The 23011-nt window shown below is 37.5% G+C and overlaps 1 protein-coding gene across 1 annotated transcript in view; it reads right to left on the bottom strand.

Moving 5' to 3' along the window:
• plxdc2b (plexin domain containing 2b) overlaps positions 1 to 23011 on the bottom strand; it is a 108457-nt gene that overhangs the window by 37812 nt on the left and 47634 nt on the right. The window contains exons 2-4 of the mRNA XM_052149116.1: positions 15555 to 15754; positions 2431 to 2577; positions 1038 to 1107 (exon numbers count right to left, since the gene is read on the bottom strand). Of these exons, the coding sequence (XP_052005076.1) occupies positions 1038 to 1107; positions 2431 to 2577; positions 15555 to 15754 (417 nt within the window). The remainder of the gene's footprint in view (positions 1 to 1037; positions 1108 to 2430; positions 2578 to 15554; positions 15755 to 23011) is intronic.

A 23011-nucleotide genomic window follows, 5' to 3' on the forward strand; every position in this document is an offset into this window, starting at 1 on the left:
GCAAACAGTATACCGCTGCTTGGCTGTTTCAAACTTCTTTTGAACCCTGAACAAAGAACGTAGAAAAACATCTCTGAAAGTATATCGGGGCCATAAGGACTAAAGGTTTAGTCTTTTTCTAACCCAAAATCTATCCTATCGCTTCAGAAGACACAAATTAAACCATTTGAGTAGTATGGATTACTTCTATCCTTTTGGAGTTTGAAAGATTTAGACTCCGTTTAACTTGCATTGTATGGACAAAACCACTTCATACTGTACATCCTGCAAAATATCTTTGTTTGTGTTCAGCAGAAGAAAGATGAGAAAATGATGAGATAATTTGTGATGTGGTAGTGGTGTAGTGGTCTAAGCACATAACTGGTAATCTAGTAATCAGAAGGACACTGGTTCGAACCCCACAGCCACCACCATTGTGTCCTTGAGCAAGGCAGGTTGCTCCAGGGGGATTGTCCCTTTAATAAGGGCTCTGTAAGTCACTTTGGATAAAAGCATCTGCCAAATGCATAAATGTAAAATGTAAATAATTGTTATTTTAGGGTTAACTATCCTTTTTAATGTTATACCACTCATACAACCCATGACTTGTACAGTCTTCAGAACACAGTTTCACTGGGACTATAAGATCACATCTCTTTCACAGTTTTTTACTTTTGAGTGATGCTTGATGTAATTATAGGGAGAAATTGTATGGCGGTTTCCTCTTTCTATCTTTCCCTCACTGTCACCACTTCACCTCAAACACATTCCCACAGCCAGTGAGTCACATGAACCACAATCCCAATAAAAATCCCCACACATTCTCTCATATCATATCTACAGCCTGCACTTTCAGCCTTATTAATAAGACCCTCTCACAGTCATGCCCTTTTGCCTACAAGCAAGAACTAATCAATTACATATTCCTCTTTCAGCACACACTCTGCTTTAGCTATAATGCTCATATCACATGGAGGCAGGCGAACGCTTTCTTGTAACCTAACAGAACCTCAGTGGTTGTGTAATACAAATCACAAGCAGACGAATGCTTCACTTACCTCCAGTTGCAACAGTGATCTCTCGCAAAGAGTGCCCATAAAATGGAAAGTCAAAGGAGAGATTGACCCTCTGATGATAAAAACATGAGAAAGTTGAGCTTACATTTATAAACAAAATGTAAACTTTAAACAGAATCAATAGAAAAGTGTTAAATTTCACAATAAAATGGACAGCAAGTGTACATCTTGTCAGCCCTAACTAATTCATTCTGTGGTTTGCAGATCAAACATTAGCAACTCTGCTAATTTGACTTCTGTACTAAAACTATGGTGTTTTTTGTTCGGAAAGCACAATGCACTAGAATGCTGAGGATATCACAGCCCTACTGGAGTAATTGGATGGCAACACACCAAAATCTGATTTGAAATGAATCCCATTTCTGGGAAGTGGGGCATTTCAGGAAGAACATTTGGACTCTTTCTTATATACTCCCTCAAACACACAGGCACAACAGAATATTAGGTATAGAGATCAAAATACAAAATGTTGATCTAGCAAGCAACATTTTCTGTAGGATATGCAGTATGGTTGATGGATATGTGTCATGTTGGACATTGTGTTATTGTGTGTTGGGCTTCAATGTTCATCACTACTACTATGGATAGTCCTGTTTCATGTTTTCATGGGCAAAAAACATCCCCTCATAAACAGTAAAATGTTTCTTCTAAAAAAAAATAATTTAATTCTCTGTAAAGAGAACATACAGTATGTGGTTAAACACCATTTGCACTCAACGTCAACCATTATGAATTTTTCAAGCTGGTGCTACTGGAAACTTTCCAGTCATATCTGGTCAGCTAACCATCTTGAGACTAAATTGCACTCTTATTGCATGTACTGTTACTGTTATTGGATTTTCCACTTAAATGTAATCCTATAACTGGCTGCATTACTGTAACTGATGCTCTTTTGAAAAGGCTCATTCAGTTAACCCATAACTGCATTTAAACATTTTATGCAATATGTGATGTTCAAACTTCTTGGGGATTTTTTCTTTTCTTGTTTCATACAGCAGAAAGTGTAATTTGACAAACACTTCACTAAGAGTAATAAAAGTAGAGGTACACCGATACTTTACTTTTGTAGTAAGAAAGACTAAGGTATTTTTTAACATTCTATAAATTATTAAATATTATTAGCCGATTAATCGTCTGTCTTTTCCACCACCTAGTTATCAGAATCTGCAAAATGCACTATCAGTCGACCTCTTAATTAAAGCATTTTAATTAGATAGAAAGATAGTATGACAGTTTTTGATAATTTTTATTTTTGAGTGAATTCAAATGTATTTTAATTAAGTAATTCATGTTAATTGTACTGCATTCCAACCTAGGTGTCCTGCTGTCTTTTTACAGGAAGTGTATTTGCTGGTGTGAATGAATGCTGTCTTACCGCTGCTTGTCTGTGTGTGTTGGACAGGATGCCATGAATCTTCACCTTTTGTTTGTCCATATGATCAATATTTACCCATAATTCTTTACTCATAGGGTCATCTGGGCCATAAGTCTTTGAGGTGTAGTAATTATGATCTGTGTCCTCCTACAAGGGAAAAGCAAAGAGGCAGTCAGTGCTTGGGACAAAGAACTTACTGTCAGTCAGTCAGACAAAACCAAAGAGTGTAAGAAAAAGATTTGTGTCAGGAAATTATTAAAGAGTTGATCCTTCGCTAAGCTCCACCCCTCTTGGTTACCGTTGCTCGCTCTGACAAGCTTTGTAGATCTTCCCACAGAAATGAATGGGAGATTGCCATGGCAAAATATGCTCATAAATGAAATTATATTCTTACGTTGGCTAGAATGAAGACTGACATTGTAAAGCATATTAATATGACGTTTCTTGTAAAAGAAATTGTTCAATTACAGAGTAATTTAATTGAAAACTGTGGAGAAAAGTGTCATTTAATAGCCATTACACACCTGATAAAATATGTAAAGGTGAAGAGAACTGATCATAACATCTCATAACACACTCACATTGATTAAGTGAACTCTTTATATACTAGCCTTTACTAAGGAGCAAAACATAAATTAATGAATGCCATTTTATTAGCTTTAATTTACCTTGGAGCAAATGCAGGTGTCCTTGCTGATGTAATGCATGTTCATTTGGAAATGAGGGCTGACACCATTATATGCTCTTCTTGAGATTAATTTAAAGATTTTTTAATAAGAAAGAAAACACTGCGTTATTTATCTTTCATAAGGTACATTGTGTCACTATTAAAAGTGACCAAGTAACAACATTTTTTAATTTAATTTCTATAAAATTTGGCTTAAAACTGCTCAAACATAATGCAAATGCTTGTCAGAGAAATGGTAGAGGGGTTTCCATGTTTTATGGGGACTTTCCATAGACATAATGGTTTTATACTCTACAAACTATATATTCTATCCCCTACCCCTACCCTAAGAGTTTAACTTTTGATGTTTAACTTCTTTAAGATTAATGTCTTCATGATCTGCACATTTGGAGAAGTCTGAGATAAACAGTTTAGTCAGTAGAGATTTTAAGGACAGTTGTATATAATCCAGGGCTCCACGGTAAACAATCAAGGTGGTTTGTTAGCCAGAGAAGAAGGGCGGCTTCGTATTGATCAAAGAGGTCTGCATCACTTCACCCAACACCCAAAAACTACCGAAACGAGCAATCCAGACGGAGAACAATAATTTAGGTGTTATTTTGAGTAAAAATGAATTTCAGGCTCAACTTGTGCAGTTGTTGGCTGTCATAACAACTCAAATAGTTAATGATATCAACGTAACTTATCTTGGGCCGTCGCTTCATGACATCTACAAAAAAACCCCGGCAATCTCGACTTTGTGAAATATTGCCACTATAGAGCAACATGCTTTTGACAGTTTTTATTTTTTTTTACAATTGTGTAAATACTTTAGATATCACACTACCCCTTAAAAATATAGGCTGTTGCGAGTGAAAACACTGGAGACCAGACTGCAAATTGCGGAACACTTCAGGAAAAAGGTGGATAGAGACATTTCAATAGTGAGCAATCATAAGTAATTCTACTTATTTTACTACATTGACAAGGTTCAAGCACAATAACATTGTTTCTAAGGATCTTTACTTCAACAAATACAATTTAAATGTCAGTCTTTTCCTAACACAAAATTATCACATACAGTAGATTCAGAAGACTTGGAATATAGTGCACAAGTCGTTTGGAACACTTTCACTGTTTAGAAAATAGCAGCATGGACATTGTGCTAAACATATTTTTGTGTCCCACAGAAAAAAGAAAGTCAAACAGGTTTGGAATGACATGATGGAGACTAAATGATGCCATAATTTTTGGAAGGACTTTTCTTTTAAAACATTCAGCAGAAAATAGCTCAGCACAAATTTTTATGGCAGGCTTTTTACAGTCAGGAGCCAAGACATGAGCCAATTTGGATTATCACATAAAAAACAAACACCATTTCAGTGTTTTCAGTACTGAAAACAAATACAGTCACTCTCCCAAACAAAAATGACCACAAAGAGGCATGTTTACAAACAGACATTTAGGCAATTTCTGTTTGTTTGTGTATTTGCAGTGCTGGCCATATGTTAAAGAGGTTTGAGCATTGATCAGCAGCAACAGTATGGCTATTCTGGACTCTGCGTGGAAAATCATCAAATCTAAAAACAAAGAGAAGGACAACTGGATTTGAATGCCCCCATTTTCCTGGTCATAATAATTGAAGACAATATGCATTTGGATAAGTGTATCTGTATGTTAGCAACACATGTGCTCTGATGTACACTATGGCTTTTCAATTTACAAACAAGTCCAGAAACCATGACATTTGAACTAAGTAAGGAGGTTTGCAGATGAAATCTGCCAAGAAAATGAATAGGACAGAAAATGTAAGTGGTATTGGAAACAGAACCCATCTCTAATGATGGGTATAGGTAACAGGATAATACTTTGGGCAGGGATAGAAGAACAAAATCTACTCGTCAACTCATAAATGGAAATTGTATACCTAAATGTCATAAATGATCAAATTTGTTTATGTCTTATATTATTAATCCATCTGAAGCCTTTACTACCAATTAGTATGATGGATGTTCACAAAAACCCTTGATCACATGACTAAGTCAATGATTATGATATCATTCCAACATTTTTAAATATTAATTACTGAATCTTGGCTCACGTGCTCTGTACGTACAGCAAGACATGTTTGCCTGATATCTTTAAGTTTTTGCTGTGGATTTTATCCCCTTCTCTCCCTAATTTGACATGCCCAATTCCCAATGCACCCTGATTCCTCATCGTGGTGCAGTGACTCGCCTCAATCCAGCTGGCAGAGGATGAATATCACTTGTCTCCGCTTCTGAGACAGTCAGCCCGTGCATCTTTTCACATGGCTTGCTGAGCGTGTTACCGAGGAGACCTAGCAGGTTTGGAGCTGCATCCATGCACACCTTATAGCGGTCACTAGGAAGGAAACCCACGTGACTCTACCCACCCTAGCAACTGGACCAATTGGTTGCATAGAAAGCCTGGCTGGAGTCACTAAGCATGCCCTGGATTCTAACTCACGACTCCAGGGGTGGAAGACAGCGTCTTCCTTGCTGCTTGCTGAGCCATCCAGGCTCATAATTAATAAATAGTGTTCCTCTAATTAATAGTCAAACACTTGACCCTGACCCCTTTATGAAAGTTGAACTTTTGATGTTTAACTTCTTTAAGATTAATGTCTTCATGATCTGCACATTTGGAGAAGTCTGAGATAAACAGTTTAGTCAGTAGAGATTTTAAGGACTGTTGTATATAATCCAGGGCTCCACGGTAAACAATCAAGGTGGTTTGTTAGCCAGAAAAGAAGGGCGGCTTCGTTTGATCAAAGAGGTCTGCATCACTTCACCCAGTACCCTGCCGCAAAGGAATGCGTCACATAATTTATATGAATTATATGTTTCTCAGAAAGAAAAATGTCTGTCCTTTAAGAGTAAAGGAGAGGGTGAATATGAAATATTTGACAACTTAATCCCTTATAATGGAATGAAAGTAGCACAACAGTGGCGGGAACTAAGGGTAAACTTTCTTGTCTGAGGACATGTAATAAAAATGCAATATAAATTCAGGGCTTTGAAACACACCAAATAAAAAATTACAACTTTCTTGTGTGTAAAATAAATGATGCACCTAGTGCATGTGGGTGTACGCGTGTATACAGGAATGTGGTTAAATATAAAGGAGCTTGTAGAAGATCAAACACTGAAACCACATCACACACCGATCTCGTAAAACATCATCAAAGAAAACAGCCAGTAGACACAAAATTCAACACCTAAATAGTGTATACACTCTATAGACTCGCAAACAGATGCAAGTGATAACTACAGATACACACATTATTGAGCAGCAGGTTTGGTCAAGCAGCATTAAACACCACACAGCATAATACAATTTGTACTAAAAATCCCAATTTCTGAGTTTAAAATGTAAAAATGCACATAAAAAAAATTAAACAATCACTTAAGTAATGAACATGTGGGAAACTAATTCAATATTGAAAACTCATTCACAGAAATCGCCTTGTGATATTTTTCATGCGGCGATAATGTCCACAATGCGGGAACATACAACTGCTTTCAGTCTCTCTACACACATAGTGCTTTTACTTTAAATTTTGCTGCAATAGGTTTCGATGATAAAGGAAGGATTAGGTTTTAACCAAATCTCAATGAACTCAATTAACTTTTCTTGCCTTGTAAGAACACTTAAGAGGAAGTAAAATTCATACAACCAGGATATCAGTATGTTTACATGCTATTTAAAAGTTGGCAGAAGCTCCAAATTGTGATGTATGCATCTCCTTCACAAAGGATAAATAGTGTTAGATGCTATTTGCACCATTAATTCAATACTAACATACAGTATATTGACATCACTGCAGTGTTTATTGTGTTTATTTAGAGCCCCACAGACACCCTATACCAAATACTACTCCTAAACCTAACCTTTCCTTACAAATATTAAAAATGGTTTTACTAAGGTAACCATAGTATCACTCTGGTTTTTTGTAGTAAAATCATAACACACACACACACACACACACACACACACACACACACACACACACACACACACACACACACACACACACACACACACACACACACGTTGTGTTTCCATGTTTTATGGGGACTTTCCATAGACATAATGGTTTTTATACTGTACAAACTTTATATTCTATCCCCTAAACCTAACCCTACCCCTAAACCTAACCCTCACAGAAAACTTTCTGCATTTTTACATTTTCAAAAAACATAATTTAGTATGATTTATAAGCTGTTTTCCTCATGGGGACAGACAAAATGTCCCCACAAGGTCAAAAATTTCGGGTTTTACTATCCTTATGGGGACATTTGGTCCCCACAAAGTGATAAATACACGCTCACACACACACACACACACACACACACACACACACACACACACACACACACACACACACACACACACACACCCCAACACCCCAACACCTCCTGGAATCCTCCTCCTTCCCGCTACTCAATCTGCACTTATGATCTGTGAGGAGGATGTATGTCGCGTCTTTCGGAAACAAAAGACTAGGAAAGCTTCAGGCCCAGACGGTGTCTCACCTTCCTTTCTGTAAGTCTGCGCTGACTGACTGGCCCCCATCTTCACACAGATCTTCAATAAATAACTGGAGCAGTGTGAAGTTCCCTCCACCATCATTCCGGTCCACAAAAAAAAATAAATAAAAAAAATCAAAGGACTTAAGGACTACAGACCTGTCACTCTCACGTCTGAGGTCATGAAGTCATTTGAGAGACTAGTTTTGGCCTACATGAAGGACATCGCTGGACCCCTGCTGGACTCCTTTCCATTTGCTTACCGAGTAAACAGGTCTGTGGATGATGCTGTCAACATGGGACAGCATTATATCTTGCAACACCTCAACAGACCTGGGACTTAAGCAAGGATCTTCAGTTCAGCCTTCAATACCATCATGCCTGATCTTCTCAGCCAAACTGACCCAGCTCTCCGAGGCTCACCCCAATCTGTTGATGGATCACCATCTTTCTGACAGCAGCCAGTGAGACTGGGGAAACTCACATCCGGGACCCTCACTATTAGCAATGGTGCTCCACGGGGATGCATTCTCTCTCCACTGCTCTTCTCTCTGTATACGAATGACTGCCCTGCAAAGGACCCCACTGTCAAGCTCCTGAAGTTTGCATATGAGACCATGGTCATCTGCCTCATCGATCTCAAACCCTTGCCACTCAAGAACAACCATAACAACAACAACAACAGCAACAATTATGGAAAGTAATGGCATCTGCTTATGTTTTTTCGTCCTGTATTGCATGCAACATGTTTACTATAGCTACTTCCATCAGCAGTAAGGGATTTAAATGTGATAAATGTAAGGAATTTGACAATGACTTGGCAGTGACAAACCTGTAGGAGGTTGAAGAGTTGGCTGTCTGGTGCAGTCACAACAACCTTGAGCTGAACATTCTCAAAACAATGGAGATGATAGAGGACTTCTGGAGAAATACCCCCCATTCTCAACAGCACTGTGGCAGCAGTGGAGTCATTCAGGATCCTAGGCTCTACCATCTCTCAGGACCTGAACTCTGGACCCCACACACCCTACCCACTCCCTCTTTGAACTGTTGCCCTCTGGCTGGCACCACAGAGCACTGAGTGCCAGGACATCCAGGCACAAGAACAGTTTTTACCCTCAGGCCATTTTCCACATGAACAATTAAACTGCCTCAGGACTCCCTGATACTGCAATAATGTAAATACATATCTCATGTATATATATATATATATATATATATATATATATATATAAATTCACTTATTTAATTCAATAACTGTGCAAACCCCTAACTTGCACATACATTACCACTTGCACATGTACATACGCCATTCTGTTATATGTCCTATTATTTGTCTTTTTACAATCTTACCTTATTTTATATTCAGAGTCTCACTGTAATGTTCTGTGTGCACTTGTTTCTCCTATCACCAAAAAAAAAATACCTTGTGTACGTGAGAACACTTAACAATAAATCTCATTCTGATTCTGAAACAAGATGTAAAAAAAAGAGGACAAAAGGCAGGATCTAACTCTGGTCATCCAGAAGGCACGTGAGTTTTGGCTTCAATTTCTCTGTTTTCTGCAGACTATTGGAGTGCAAACAGCCGTGCTGTGTGGAAGGTGGTTTAAATCTGGTGCAAAAATTCACTCCATTAAGAGTTAAATTTCAGTCGGACTAACAGTTTGTCTTTTTAAAATGTCATATAAACAATTTAGTCTGACTGAAATTGCACCAGTCCAATTTTTGTAAAGTCAGACAAACAGACCAAATAATGTGTTTGTATTTCAGCTTGGTCCGTCAATGATGTCACTTTACAACTTAGTGAAAAATTTGTTCACATGATAACCTGTTTGAAAAATGACAAGCAGAAAAAACACAACCTAAGTTGTCCAGTATATGAGACACTTTATCAAGTCAAGTAATTTTTACTTGTATAGCGCTTTTCACAACACACATTGTTTCAAAGCAGCTTTACAGAAAATAATGCATTAACAAAATATTTTACAGTAATATCTATGTATTAAGAGTCATCACTGAGTAGATTAAATATGATTGTAAATTGTGTATAAAAATTAAATAATAATTATATTAAGAACCTCTAAGCAAGCTGAATGCGACTGTGGCAAGGAACAAAAACTCCATAAGATGTTGGTTAATGGAGAAAAATAACCTTGGGAGAAACCAGACTCACTGTGGGGCCAGTTCCCCTCTGGCAAAACAACATGAATATACTGCCAATATTAGTTATTTGTGTGCAGCGCAAGTCATGGTTTACAATTTGTAAATTAAGTAAGTGTTAAGGGCCAGTGTTTAAATTTGTTTTTATGACCTGTAAGATTAATGACTAATCCATCCTGGATTAGCTACAGAAGTTCATGTAGATGCATTGTCCTTTGTTAGTTGGCTGATGAAGGCTTTTGTTGGCAATTAAATGATAATCGATGTATTCCATTTCAAGAGTGTAATCCATCAATAGACAAAGGTGATGCAAGCAGAGATCAATGAGGTGCATCGCAGTCCAACCGGCAGGTCCTTTTGGTGAGGTTCGGTGGGGTCCATCCTAAGTCTAAGGTTCAGGCACTGGCATTTGAAGTATCCGATATCTTACAGTGGGAGTTGGAATCAGTTTGTGACGAGGCAGGTGAGGAATGAGGATCTATACGCAGCTTTATTAAAATAAACAAGAACGCTCAGAATAAATCAACACCAAGGGAACCTAGCACAGATCATAACAAAACATGCAAGAACTGACAAATTAACTGGGGGAAACAAGGGCTTAAATACACAAGGGAAAACAAGGAACACCTGGGGAAACAATCAGGGAATGAGAAACAATCAGGGGAAACCAATCATAAAATGAAACTACAAAGAACTACAAAAACCTAACAAGAACTTCAACATAATAGCACAAAAACAAAAGACAACAGGGAATATGTGACACAGTTCATCCTCTGATATACACTGTAAAAGACTGAAGAAATGTCTGGCTAGCACCGGCTGTAGTTTGTTGTCATCACTCAGCGACACGTAGCAGTGGAGTCCGACACCAAGCAGGAACGGAGCTGGATCTGGCCAACTCTGGTAACTTTGGGATATGAATCCCGAGGTTGAGACATGTAAACAAATAGAATAATATTAGCATAGATGCCATTCAATTTTATGCAGAGTTATAGATCATGATAGATGTTTCTGGTTCCGGCAGACCTAACTAAAGCAGCCTAATTGTGAGTTGATGGATAAATTAGGTGTATGCCTGATTCTTTAGTCCAGACTTAAACTGAGTGAGTGTGTCTGCATCCCAAACAGTGTTAGTGAGCTATTCCATAGTTTAGGAGCCAATAGGAAAAGGATCTACCTCCTATTGTGGATTTTGATATTCTAGGAACTAGTGTTGTCACGGTACCAAAATTTCAGTAGTCGGTACCAATACCAGTGAAATTTCACGGTACTTGATACCATTTTCTGTTTGTTTTTGCAAAACACAAAAACAGGTTACTAAACAACACTCTTTTAATAACAAAGTCTACAAAACATTAGCAGCAGAACTAAGAACAAAAATATGCCACTGAGCAACACTTTAATTTAAATATATTATTTCTTAATTATAACAAAACTGAACAATGCATGCTTAAAGTACTTTTGAACACTTATATAAGATTTGCTTCAACTTTTGAAACTTTTAATTTAAGTTTTTACCAAGTACTAAAAAACAAACCCCAAAATAAACAAGCATACAATAGAATTAATAAAAAACAATTTCCAAACTAATGTGCAATGTGCTCTCTTATTATTAAAGCTGCATTTTGCCATTTTTCTTCATGATGAGAAATGCATATGGACATATATATAGATATTATGATTAAATAAGTTGCGAGTAAGTTCTAATCTAGCTACATTAAGTGTGCGCGCGCGAAGGAGGAGCGTCCCCGAGGCAGAGACTCTCTCAGCCGGGTACAGTTTCAATCTCTCCCCCTTAGATCGGGACATTCGCGCAACTCATTGAAGAGGCACCGACCACACAGAGAAATGCCGGTTTCTGAGTTTATAGTTATTAACATGACCTGCTTCTGTATTATTTGAACTTTAATACAGCTATAACGCATTCACTATAACTGCATTTAAGATGTAACACCGGGATGTTTCCTTTAAAGAGCTCCGCCTCCGCTTATTCCACAAAGGTACATGCTTCTGAATGTAGCCCTACTTTTTTTTTTTTTTTTATCATTCCCTAATACTTTGGGATCTACATAAAATAAACTGGTCAATTTATGATAATGTCGACTAAACGTTTCAGCCCTAATGCAAATGATAATATGCGTTTAAACTCACCTGCTTTATTTGCTTGAATAAATCCGTGTCTGTCTTTATTAAGCTTGATGTGTTTCATCCTTTCGTCAGAAAATTGCGAAAGGAGCCTTTACAAATAGGGTTTTGCTGATCTATGATGTTTCCCTTTTCATCAGCCTCAAATGCAAATAATTTCCAAACCTGGCTTTTTCCCACTTTTCATTTGATTCAGTTGAGACTCAGCAGCAGCAGCTTTGCTTGCCACAATCTTTTGCAACACCTTCTCCTCGACCCTTCAGATGAGGGTCATGTTTATAACAATAACCTTGGGGAGTAGAATCATTTAAACTAATATATTCATCCGGTTTAAGCCAGGTTTCAGTCTAACAGAGCACATCCAAACTATGATCTGTAATAATTTAATTTACAATTAGTGTTTTGGTAGAAAGAGATCTAATGTTTAGTAATGTTTTTGACCTTAATCCAATTTTTTATAAATGATTTAGAGAGAGTTTTCTGTTTGTTAGTTCAGGGAACAGACACAGTCTCTATATGACATCTAGTTGATACAGTCTCTATGTGTTGTAGTTTATGTGACCTGTGTGATGTCTCAAGACAACCAGCAGATGTTCAGATTAGCCAGTTTGTCTGCTTCCTGACCTGGGCAGCCAGTTAGTCAAATATTATCACTATTAAGACTATGAGCCAAATTACTAAAGAGGAGAGCAGAGTCCATCTCTCTTTAGAAGGTCAGGTTTTCCCCAAAAACTCTTCCAATTGTCTATAAATCCTATGCTATTCTTCGGACACCACTCAGACATCCAGCCGTTCAGTGACACTAATCTACTATAAACCTCATCACCACGATGAGCAGGGAGGGGGCCAGAGCATATTACAGTGTCTGACATCAATTTTGCAAGTTCAAACACCTCATTATTATTATATTAAGTGATCTTCGACTGGCAAAGCTGGACATCATTAGTGCTGACATGAATAACAAATTTTAGAAAATCTACGTTTAGCATTAGCAAGCACTTGTAAATTTGATCTGAAGTCAGAGCCCCGGAAATGCATTTAACAATTGTGGCTGTAGTCTCTATTTCCACATTCCTTACAATAGAATCACCAATTATTAAGGCTCTTTCAACATGATTCTCAGTGGGTACATCACTGACTGGGAAGAAGCGATTGGAAACTATAACAGGAATGGGAGAGTGGTGTCGCTTTGCTGAGTGAGGATGCTGTCGAGACTTCACCCAAACGCCCTGCTGCATGGACTCTACAGTCAGAACAAAAGCGTGTGTGTTGCTCGCTGTACTGCCCGTATCCTAAACAGTATCTACAGTCTTCTCTTTCTCACTGACCTCCACTAGCATTCGGATGCGTGCCTAAATACAATTATTATTTAATTACTTATTTTTATACACATATCATAATCATATTTAATCAAACTACACAATGACGACTCTAAGACTTTATAGATATTATGGTTTAATTTTCTGTTAATGCATGATTTTCTGTAAAACTGCTTTGAAACGATGTGTGTTGTGACAGGCGCTATACAAATAAAAATGACTTGACTTGACTTCTCCATCAGCATGAATAATTCCTTACATTTATCACATTTTAATCCCTCACTGCTGATGGAAGTAGCTATAGTAAACATGTGGCATGCAATGCAGGACAAAAAAACATAAGCAGATGCCATGACTTACCACAATTGTTGCTGTTGTTGTTGTGATGGTTGTTCTTGAGCAGCAAGGGTTTGAGATCGATGAGGTTAGATGTCGTTCCTAATCAGCAGATGTTTGAGACTGATGCAATAACCAGTGTAAGACATAGTTGAGAAAATGAATCCACGCAGTTGAGATGCGATATGTAGACAAGCGGGGAAACAAAATAATAAAAAGAGAGAAAACGGGTGCGTGCGGTAAGATACACGCAGTTGAAACAGTAGAAAAGCGGAGAAACCTGAAGCACGCTGTAAAATGGAAAAGCATAAAATGATTAACATATAAGAATAAGCAATGCTAAGAAGGCTAGCAAACTACAAACACTCCTGCAGCGTGTCGGCAGCAACTGGAACAGGACACTTAAAAGACGATAATAATAAGCATACAGTTTAACGTGGAGCGGTTGCTGCATCAGGTGCAATGACAGTGTTCTCTTTGATGTGTTTGAGAGTTGTTTCTCTCCAGCGCATCACTTATAATTTACTTTTGAAAGCATGCTTTTGTACACATGGTTTAAATTCAAATTCAGGCGCATATTTCCGTTTTGCTGTGCATCTCCATTAAACTTCACTCAGTAAGCAAGCGCGCTCATCCACATCAATTAAACCGATTGCAACAGAGAAAGCGAGCAGCATCATTATGATTAAACTATGCTTTGCGGTTTAGTAAAAACATACCACGATTTCAGTTTCAATGTACCGTAATCAACTTTCACTGATGCAACACTGATGTCTCAGAGGTCAATGTATGTCAGTTTTTTTTTATGTTTTAGATGTTTTCCCCTGCACTGCATTTACAGATGACTGTACTGTATTAAACTACATATAATGCTGAATATAATAGTGCTAGGGGTGAAAGTGCTTTCTAATAATGCAATGTAATGTCTGATTTCACCATTAAATTTGTACTGTGGCAAACATTATTTTATCGGAAAACCATACACTGCAATTTTATTTGTATTTTTTTTATAAATAAGAGTTTAGAAACATGTAATCAGTGACAGTTCTTTTTGAAAACGTACAATATTAATTTAAAATCCAGACAGAACTGGTGTAAGTTTTGTAGACCTCCTTTCTCGCACACGCTTTTTCAGTTCAGCCCACTAATTTTCTATTGAATTGAGGTCAAGGCTTTGTGATGGCCACTACAATACCTTGACTTTGTTGTCCTTAAGCCATTATGTCACAACTTTGGAGGTATGCTTGGTGTCATTGTCCATTTGGAAGACCCATTTGTGACCGACCTTTATCTTCCTGGCTGATGTCTTGAGATGTTACTTCAATATTAAGCAAAGCTGCTTAAAGTCACAGTTAACTTAATTGATGTAAACTTTACTTAACTTTTCATGATTTAGGCTTTGTTTAAAGTTTTGTGAGAGTATAGAATCATGAATTTAGAACCTTAAATCGAACAAAATCCTTATGCCTTTAATCATTTCTGTTTTTTAAAAATCAAATGTAAAAAAATACAGGAAGTAAAATGTAATTTTTTATCCAATTAATCGATTAATCGAAGAAATAAAATTAAAAGTAGCCAAAAGTGCTGAAATTAAATTAACATTTATTTTTACAAAATATAACAAATTCACAAAATATATTTGAAAAAAAAAAGAAAATTTGTATTATCCATCGAGAAAGCTGTCAGCAGATTCCTATCCACTTTCATTACAAGGAAAATTGTAGCTATTCTGCTAAAAATCTCCTTTTATGTTACATGGACGGACAAAGAGAAATACTACAGGTTTCGAACTGGGTTTTCATTTTTGGGTGAACTAGCCATTAAATATGAGGATGATGAGGTACATTTTTATTTTAGTTACAAATCGTTATTGTGTTCAGAGAAAATCCATATGATGTCTTTGTAGAGCATGGGTCTAAAGTGTTAAAGTTTAAATGTTACCATTATTTGGGAGCTGTTATCTGCATCATCATCAGCCAGTATTCCAGGTGAATCCTGAGACTCGGGCTTCAAGCTGTCCTGACTGGCTTTGTTACTTTCCATTGGAAGGGGCTCCATGAGAAGCCAACGTCTCGTCCTTAACCGCTCTACTGTGACATCATCATCCTGTGACCATCTCTGAAGAACTGAATAAGCAGGCCCTGGAGAAAAACAGAAACAAATCTGTTATGGGTCTAAAAGCATAAATATGAATAAATAAAAATTTCCCTTTGAAAATGGTGACAAGATTTCATCATATAGGTTATTACTTCAAAAGTTTGCAATGGTCATTGTCATGAGAATCAGTTTGATTATTGAATTACTCAAATAAAAGCCAGACTTCAAGCTTCATCTGTCTCACTAGTTGTTGTCAGTTTTCACCTACACATTAGTATTAACACGAAAAGTATAACAAATACACAAAGCATCACTGTTTTAAATTCTCCTTTCTCACACAGTCTTGAGAATGACATTTTCTTTCATTTGAGCATGTTAATATGAAGTCAGTTGAAGAAGTTGTCCGATATATCAGCTTTACCAATTAATCTGTGCCAATAGTAACTTCGGTTATAGGCATAGATTTTTGCTGATAACCAATAGTTCCAAAGAGCAACTAGTGGCACCGATTAATCGGTAAAACCGATAGATTGATGCTTTTAGGAACTATCGGTTATCAACTAAATCTATGCTTTTTATTCTGGATTTTTTATTTTTATCATAAATAAACCTCATCTGGTGAAATTATAGGCTATAATAAGCTTAATTTATTATATTAAAATAAAAGTCCCTGGTCAGGCTTGTTTTTAGCTAAAAGTCCCATGTTATGCACTAAATCTTAATTTTCTAGTTATTGTTGGAATTTTGGTTGCAAATGAACTACTTTTGGGTTTTGCTTTCATTTTGGACTATTATAGCCTCTATGTCTCTGCCCATCATAGTAAGTTCTTCGTTCTTCGTTCTTCATTCAGGGGTAAAAATAAGTTCTAAAAAGCTGAGCAAAAGTACTGTATAATAAAAATAATAAAAATAAATTGATCAATTGTCCCACATTATACATACATTTCTGCATATACATGGTGAAATTATTTTTTTTTCACATATCCCAGCTAAGCTGGGGTCAGAGCGCAGGGTCAGCCATGATACAGCACCCCTGGAGCAGATAGGATCAAGGGCCTTGCTCAAGGGCCCAACAGTGGTGTCTTGGTGGTGTTGGGGCTTGAACCCCTGACCTTCTGGTCAGAAACCCAGAGCCTTAACCGCTGAGCCACCACTGCCCTAAAATCATCGTATACTGTTTAAGAACATTCAGACAACCGTTACACTGCTGTGAGGGGCATTTAGAGGAGCATTTAAATATGAGGATGCTCAATAAACCTTAACTAATGTGACATTAAAATGTGTTATCAATGACTTTATGCCTCATTCTATGAGTAGAATTTACATGAGGTCAGTAAAAGAAGCTGTTTTAGACCCACTGCAGTTTGCGTATCATCCAAACGTTCAACGCCATCGCCACCACCCTCCATCTGACCCTCACCCACCTAGATAAAAAGGACTCATACGTTTGAATGCTGTTCATAGACTTCAGCTCAGCATTCAACACAATCATTCCTAAGCACCAGATTGAAAAGCTGAACCTGCTGGGCCTGGACACCTCCCTCTGCAACTGGATCCTGTACTTCCTGACTGGGAGACCTCAGTCAGTCCGGATCGGGAACAGCATCTCCACTACCACCACACTGAGCACTGGGGCCCCCCAGGGCTGTGTGCTCAGTCCACTGCTGTTCACTCTGCTGACTCACGACTGTGCAGCAATGCTCAGCTCGAACCGTGGTGGGTCTCATCAGCAAGAACGATGAGTCAGCATACAGAGAGGAGGTGCAGCGGCTAACGGACTGGTGTAGAGCCAAGAACCTGTCTCTGAATGTCGACAAAACAAAAGAGATGGTTGTTGACTTTAGGAGAGCACAGAGTGACCACTCTCCGCTGAACATCGACGGCTCCTCTGTGGAGATCGTCAAGAGGACCAAATTCCTTGGTGTTCACCTGGCGGAGAACCTCACCTGGTCCCTCAACACCAGCTCTATTACCAAGAAAGACCAGCAGTGTCTCTACTGTCTTCGAAGGCTGAGGAAAGCACATATCCCACCCCCCATCCTCACTACATTCTATAGAGGGACTATTGAGAGCATCCTGAGCAGGTGCATCACTACCTGGTTTGGGACTTGCACCGTTTCGGAACGCAAAGCCCGTAGAGGATTGTGAGGACAGCTGAGAAGATCATCAGGGTCTCTCTTCCCTCCATTAAAGACATTTACAAAAAACACTGCATCCACAAAGCAACCAGCATTGTGGATGAACCCACACACACCTCACACAAACTCTTCACCCTCCTGCCTTCAGGCAAGAGGTACCGAAGCATTTGGGCCATCATGGCCAGAGACTGGACTGACACACACACATGTATTCTGAGTTGCACTTTAATTCACTGTCAATTTATACCTGGCTGCTACCTCAATAACTGCTATGTGCATAGAACACTATCTCACAGTATGATACAGTATGTTTACATTTGGCATTTTTAGAAACTGTCATCTTTTGCACTACTGTGTACTGGTCGGTGCTGCACTGTCTCTTACTGTGCCTATTGTCCTGTTCATTTTTATTAATTTATTGTGCTGTCCCATACGTTTTGCACACGTATGCACGTGCACTTTATATAGGTACGTTATTTTAGTCTGTGTAGTCTCATGTGGTTCTGGGTTTGTCCTATGTTGTTTTATGTAGCACCATGGTCCTGGAGGAACGTTGTCTCGTTTCACTGTGTACTGTACTAACTGTATATGGTTGAAGGACAATAAAAACCACTTGACTTGACTTGACATTAACCACTCGATGATTTTAAGTAATATATATATATACAGTAAAACAGTATTATGATTTTTTTTTTATTTGTCTTGTTTACATAGTGAATGCATGACACTAATTCGCTAACACACTATATGCGGCCATAATATGCACTGGTTACACTCTGTTATTGTAATTTATGATGACACTAATACTTCAAAGATGAGTGTTTAATTGTGTTAATGTGCAGAATAAAGACAAAAGAATGATTAAGCATATCTTACTTTGGACAGATGTGTGAATGGCTTTTGCTGTAGAAGGCACATGAGTGAATGGACACTTGAGAGTATTTGAGTAGATTTGATTCCTTTTGTAGAGTAGGAAAAAATTATAATAATTGCATGACATGGTCTTGAAAAATGTCTTTTCACCATGACCATGTTTTTTCCAGCTCGCTAATAAATCTACAGTACATGCCAGTGTGTTCAAGTTTGCTTATTTTGACTGATGATAAAGGAAAACAAAATGAGCTGTAGGCATCAAGCCAAAGTAGTTGGAGCTCCAGGCCACACCTACCGATGATGTGGACCAATGGCAGTAAGGCGTTTAGTCGCCGGTAAGAATTTTTCCTAAATGTTTGGCTATTACGAACTACTGAAACAAACGAAAAACAGCTTCGTTTTAGCCAGATTTTGTTCTAAATGACATCACACCCATTCGTTCTTTGAATTCGTAGGAAGTATATCTGGGATTTTAGAACTCCTTTATAATTCTATAAATCAATTTTAAAATATTATCGGTCGATTAATTGGTTATCAGCCTTTTCACCCTCTTAGTTATCATTATAGGCAAAATCCACTATCGGTTGACCTCTAGTCTAGTCAGTAGTGCAGTATAATATTGCAGACAGTGCAGTGGACACTTGGTTTATTGTTAAACTGAGAGATGGTGTTTTAATTGACCTATAAGAGACAAATTTGAAAGATGAAGAAACTGTTTCAACTGCAAGATAAGAGACTTATATATAGATTTTTCTCCTATGATCTTTATATAATTTTTCTTGTCTTGTTCTCCAACAACTCACAAAAGCACACAATCACATACACACAGCCAAATGGTTATGCAAATCAAGACACTCCATTGACAAAAAACATACTGCTTCTTCTCTAGAGTCACATTATTAGGGCTTAATTAAAACTTCTATTTACTTTACTCTCTGCTCTTTCTGCCGCCTCTATTCCTCTCATTGGAAATTAATGGGTAAGAGACAAGTGTGTTCAGACAAGATGATGGAACAGACAATGGGAGTTTCCGTAACCACCTCATAATGTGATTCAGAAGATTAAATAAAAATTAATGAAAAAAGAATTTAAAAAAAAGGAGAGTCAACGAATCACCCTGGAATCTAGTTTAGTGTCCATTAAACACCATCCAAATCTAAAAGCCCAATAGTGTAATGTTATGCACTATTCAAGTTAGTTTGAATGGATGGAGAAAGGAATGATGAAGCTAAAATTACCCAGAAGTATTCTCAATTCTTTGTCCACTTGTTATTACCTATTCAGCTCCTAGAGATTGTTGTGTATACAGTATAAATACTTTTGATTACTGTGCATTACTATGATTCTCCTGTATCTTTTGTGAAACATTGCCTGATTCAAAGATCACTTTTGTCCTCACTCCCACTCAGTGTGTTCTAGTTCCACCATCTTAATATTCACTTTGAGACAAACCATTTTAATTGACAACTTGTGTGTTGCTGATTTGATAGATTAGAAAACTAAATAGGACTGCTGTGTTACTACTTAAAAAAAATTAGACCCATAGCAAGAATGAGTTTTAATACTAGTAGTTATCCTCTGTGAGAGGAAGCATTCTTATACAGATTTACATAGTCTAGTTCATTCATTTTGTGGTGCCAGAACACAAATATTTAAACACATAATACAGCACTATTGACATTTTATAAATAAATAAATAAAATAAAAAACCCTAATCAAAAGATCATATTTCCAATATTTTCCTGCAGTTTTTTTTTGTTTCGATAATCCAACCACACATCTACTAATTCCTGTGAGTATCTAATCTGTTATCCGTGCTGCTAAACTACCTAAGCAAGAATGAAAGTACAAAAAATGCACAACTTGCAGAAAGCACTTTTTTCATGCCATCACGGTCTAATGTTCCACTTTAAAACTCTTGATCTGAGAAAAGATTCTCATTGCCAATTCCTTCTGTAAAGCCCTTTACACATAACAGGTCAATGAAGAGCTAGAGAAGCGGCTGTCACTGACTTTTATTGTTGCTCAGTGGAAATCAGTGTCTACTCGTGACATGCTTTGAAAAGCCACCTTAGCATGGACAGGATCTCTCTCTATTTAGCTTTTGCTTCCTTTATTTCTGTGAGAGTACATCCATTCCCACATTTCCCTTTCTTTCTCTCTTTCCTTATCCTCTCTGAGCAGAAGGTATGCCTTTTCTATTCAGCTCTTAAGAGGTCTGTAAATTAATGCATGCCAAGCAATACATCAAGATCATTTGTAAAGACCAGCATCAGTAAAAATGTAATTATACTGCACAGAAATGTACTGCACAGTGAAAGTAAAGAACACACCTGTGCAATTTTAATTAAACGCTACTGGTGCTGGCCTTTACAAATGTTCTTGATACAATGCTATGCATTACACAATACATGTACATTATATTAAATATCCAATAGGCACAGTGAATACATACTGTATATACAGATGCTGCTACAAAACTTTTCTTAAGACTCATGAGATACTATACGCTTAATCATAAAAAAAAGTCTAGGTTACTGTTGTAACCTCCGTTCCCTGATGGAGGGAACGAAACGTTGTGTCGAATGAAGCGACACTAGGGGACTTCTTTGAAGGCCTTGGTTACCTCTGAACTTGAGAAAAGGCAAATGAGAAATTGGAAGACAGAATTTGCATGTCCCTCCCCAGGACATACGGGTATAAAATTAGGGAATCATGCATCTGTCCATTCAGGTTTTGCACTGAGGAGCTGAGAGTAAGGTCCGGCCATGGCAGTGGCTCGTTCAGCGTCGTGGCCAGGGGAACACACCGTCTTGTTCCCTCCATCAGGGAACGGAGGTTACAACAGTAACCTAAATACAGTATACACAAACACCCCCCAAACTGGAGATGGACAAATTATATTCTCAGCATAATCAATGACTATAGATAGACCATTTGTCTTTATCAAACCTAATATAAATAAATGTTAAATAATTACAGTAATATTGAATATTTGTTTAGAAAACTGAAATCTGAATGTTGGAACACTGTAGTTCAAATTAGTTTTACAGTCCTGAAAAAAATCTAAAGCAAAGATTCACACACTGAAAAAAAAAAAGAAAAGAAAACAGTTGAGTGTACAGTAAAATACAGAGGAAGAACTTACCAATCGTTTGTGAACGATATACGCAGATATTCACTCTGCTCAATGATAGTACTTGCAAGGCGTTCGCCTTCTATTTGCACACTGAATTGTGATCGACCTACTCTTCTTGCATCTATTTAACAAAAGCCATCTTTGCACCAGGGCCTGGCCCACACTATAATCACCCACCCCTTCAACTGTTCGGCCCACCTTACATCTTAGAGCTGGAGCCAGGCCTGCACAGGAAAATGGTGTCACGTCGCATCGATTCCAGCTTGATCTCATGAAATGTATATGATTGTGGCAAAAATAAATTCAAATATTTTACACGGTTCCTTATACATACAAGTTCCTATGTGAAATGTACAGTGTGTGGCACTAAAAGCAAGTAAAATTTTCTCCAAGATGATGTTTTTAAGATTAATGCTCTATGGAGTTTTAAATCAACACAAATAAGTGTTTAAAATCAACAAAACTTACTGTACCTCCATACCCAAATTCAAAAACCAAACTGACAGCATCATAAAAAGGAAACGTCAGATGAAAAACGCAATTGCTAAAGAAACTGCGTATCAAGACGAAGAATATATCAGCTCAGTAGGTCCATAGAATGAATATGAATGGTGGCCAGAACATTTCAGATCCAAAAATCACATAAAGGAAACTTAATCCATAAAACTCCAGTGGTTAAATCTAAATCTTCAGAAGTGATATGATAGGTGTGGGTAAGAAATGTACTTCTTAAAAATATTTAAGTCCTTTTTACTTTAAATCTCCACTCTCACTTTCAGAAGTAACAATTTGGTCTGTTTCACACCCACACTTATCATATCACTTCTGAAGATATAGATTTAAAAACTAAAGTCATGTTGATTACATTTATGTTTCCTGTATGTGATTTGTGGAGCTTGAAAGGTCTGGCCACCTTTCACTTTCATTTTAGGGACCTTCAGAGCTGAAATAGTCTTCTAAAAATCTTTGTTTGTGATCTGCAGAACAAAGAAAGTCATACACATCTGGGAATACATGCAGGTGAGTAAACGATAAGACAATTTTCGGTGAACTATCCCTTTAATTTTGTCCAATCAAATGCTTTCTAGAATGAGAAGGCACCCTCCTTTTCCATCTGATCAGAGCACATGGCTGTTTTATCACCTGTGCAG

Source organism: Xyrauchen texanus, chromosome 2 (genome assembly GCF_025860055.1).
Source record: "Xyrauchen texanus isolate HMW12.3.18 chromosome 2, RBS_HiC_50CHRs, whole genome shotgun sequence".
NCBI lineage: Eukaryota > Metazoa > Chordata > Actinopteri > Cypriniformes > Catostomidae > Xyrauchen > Xyrauchen texanus.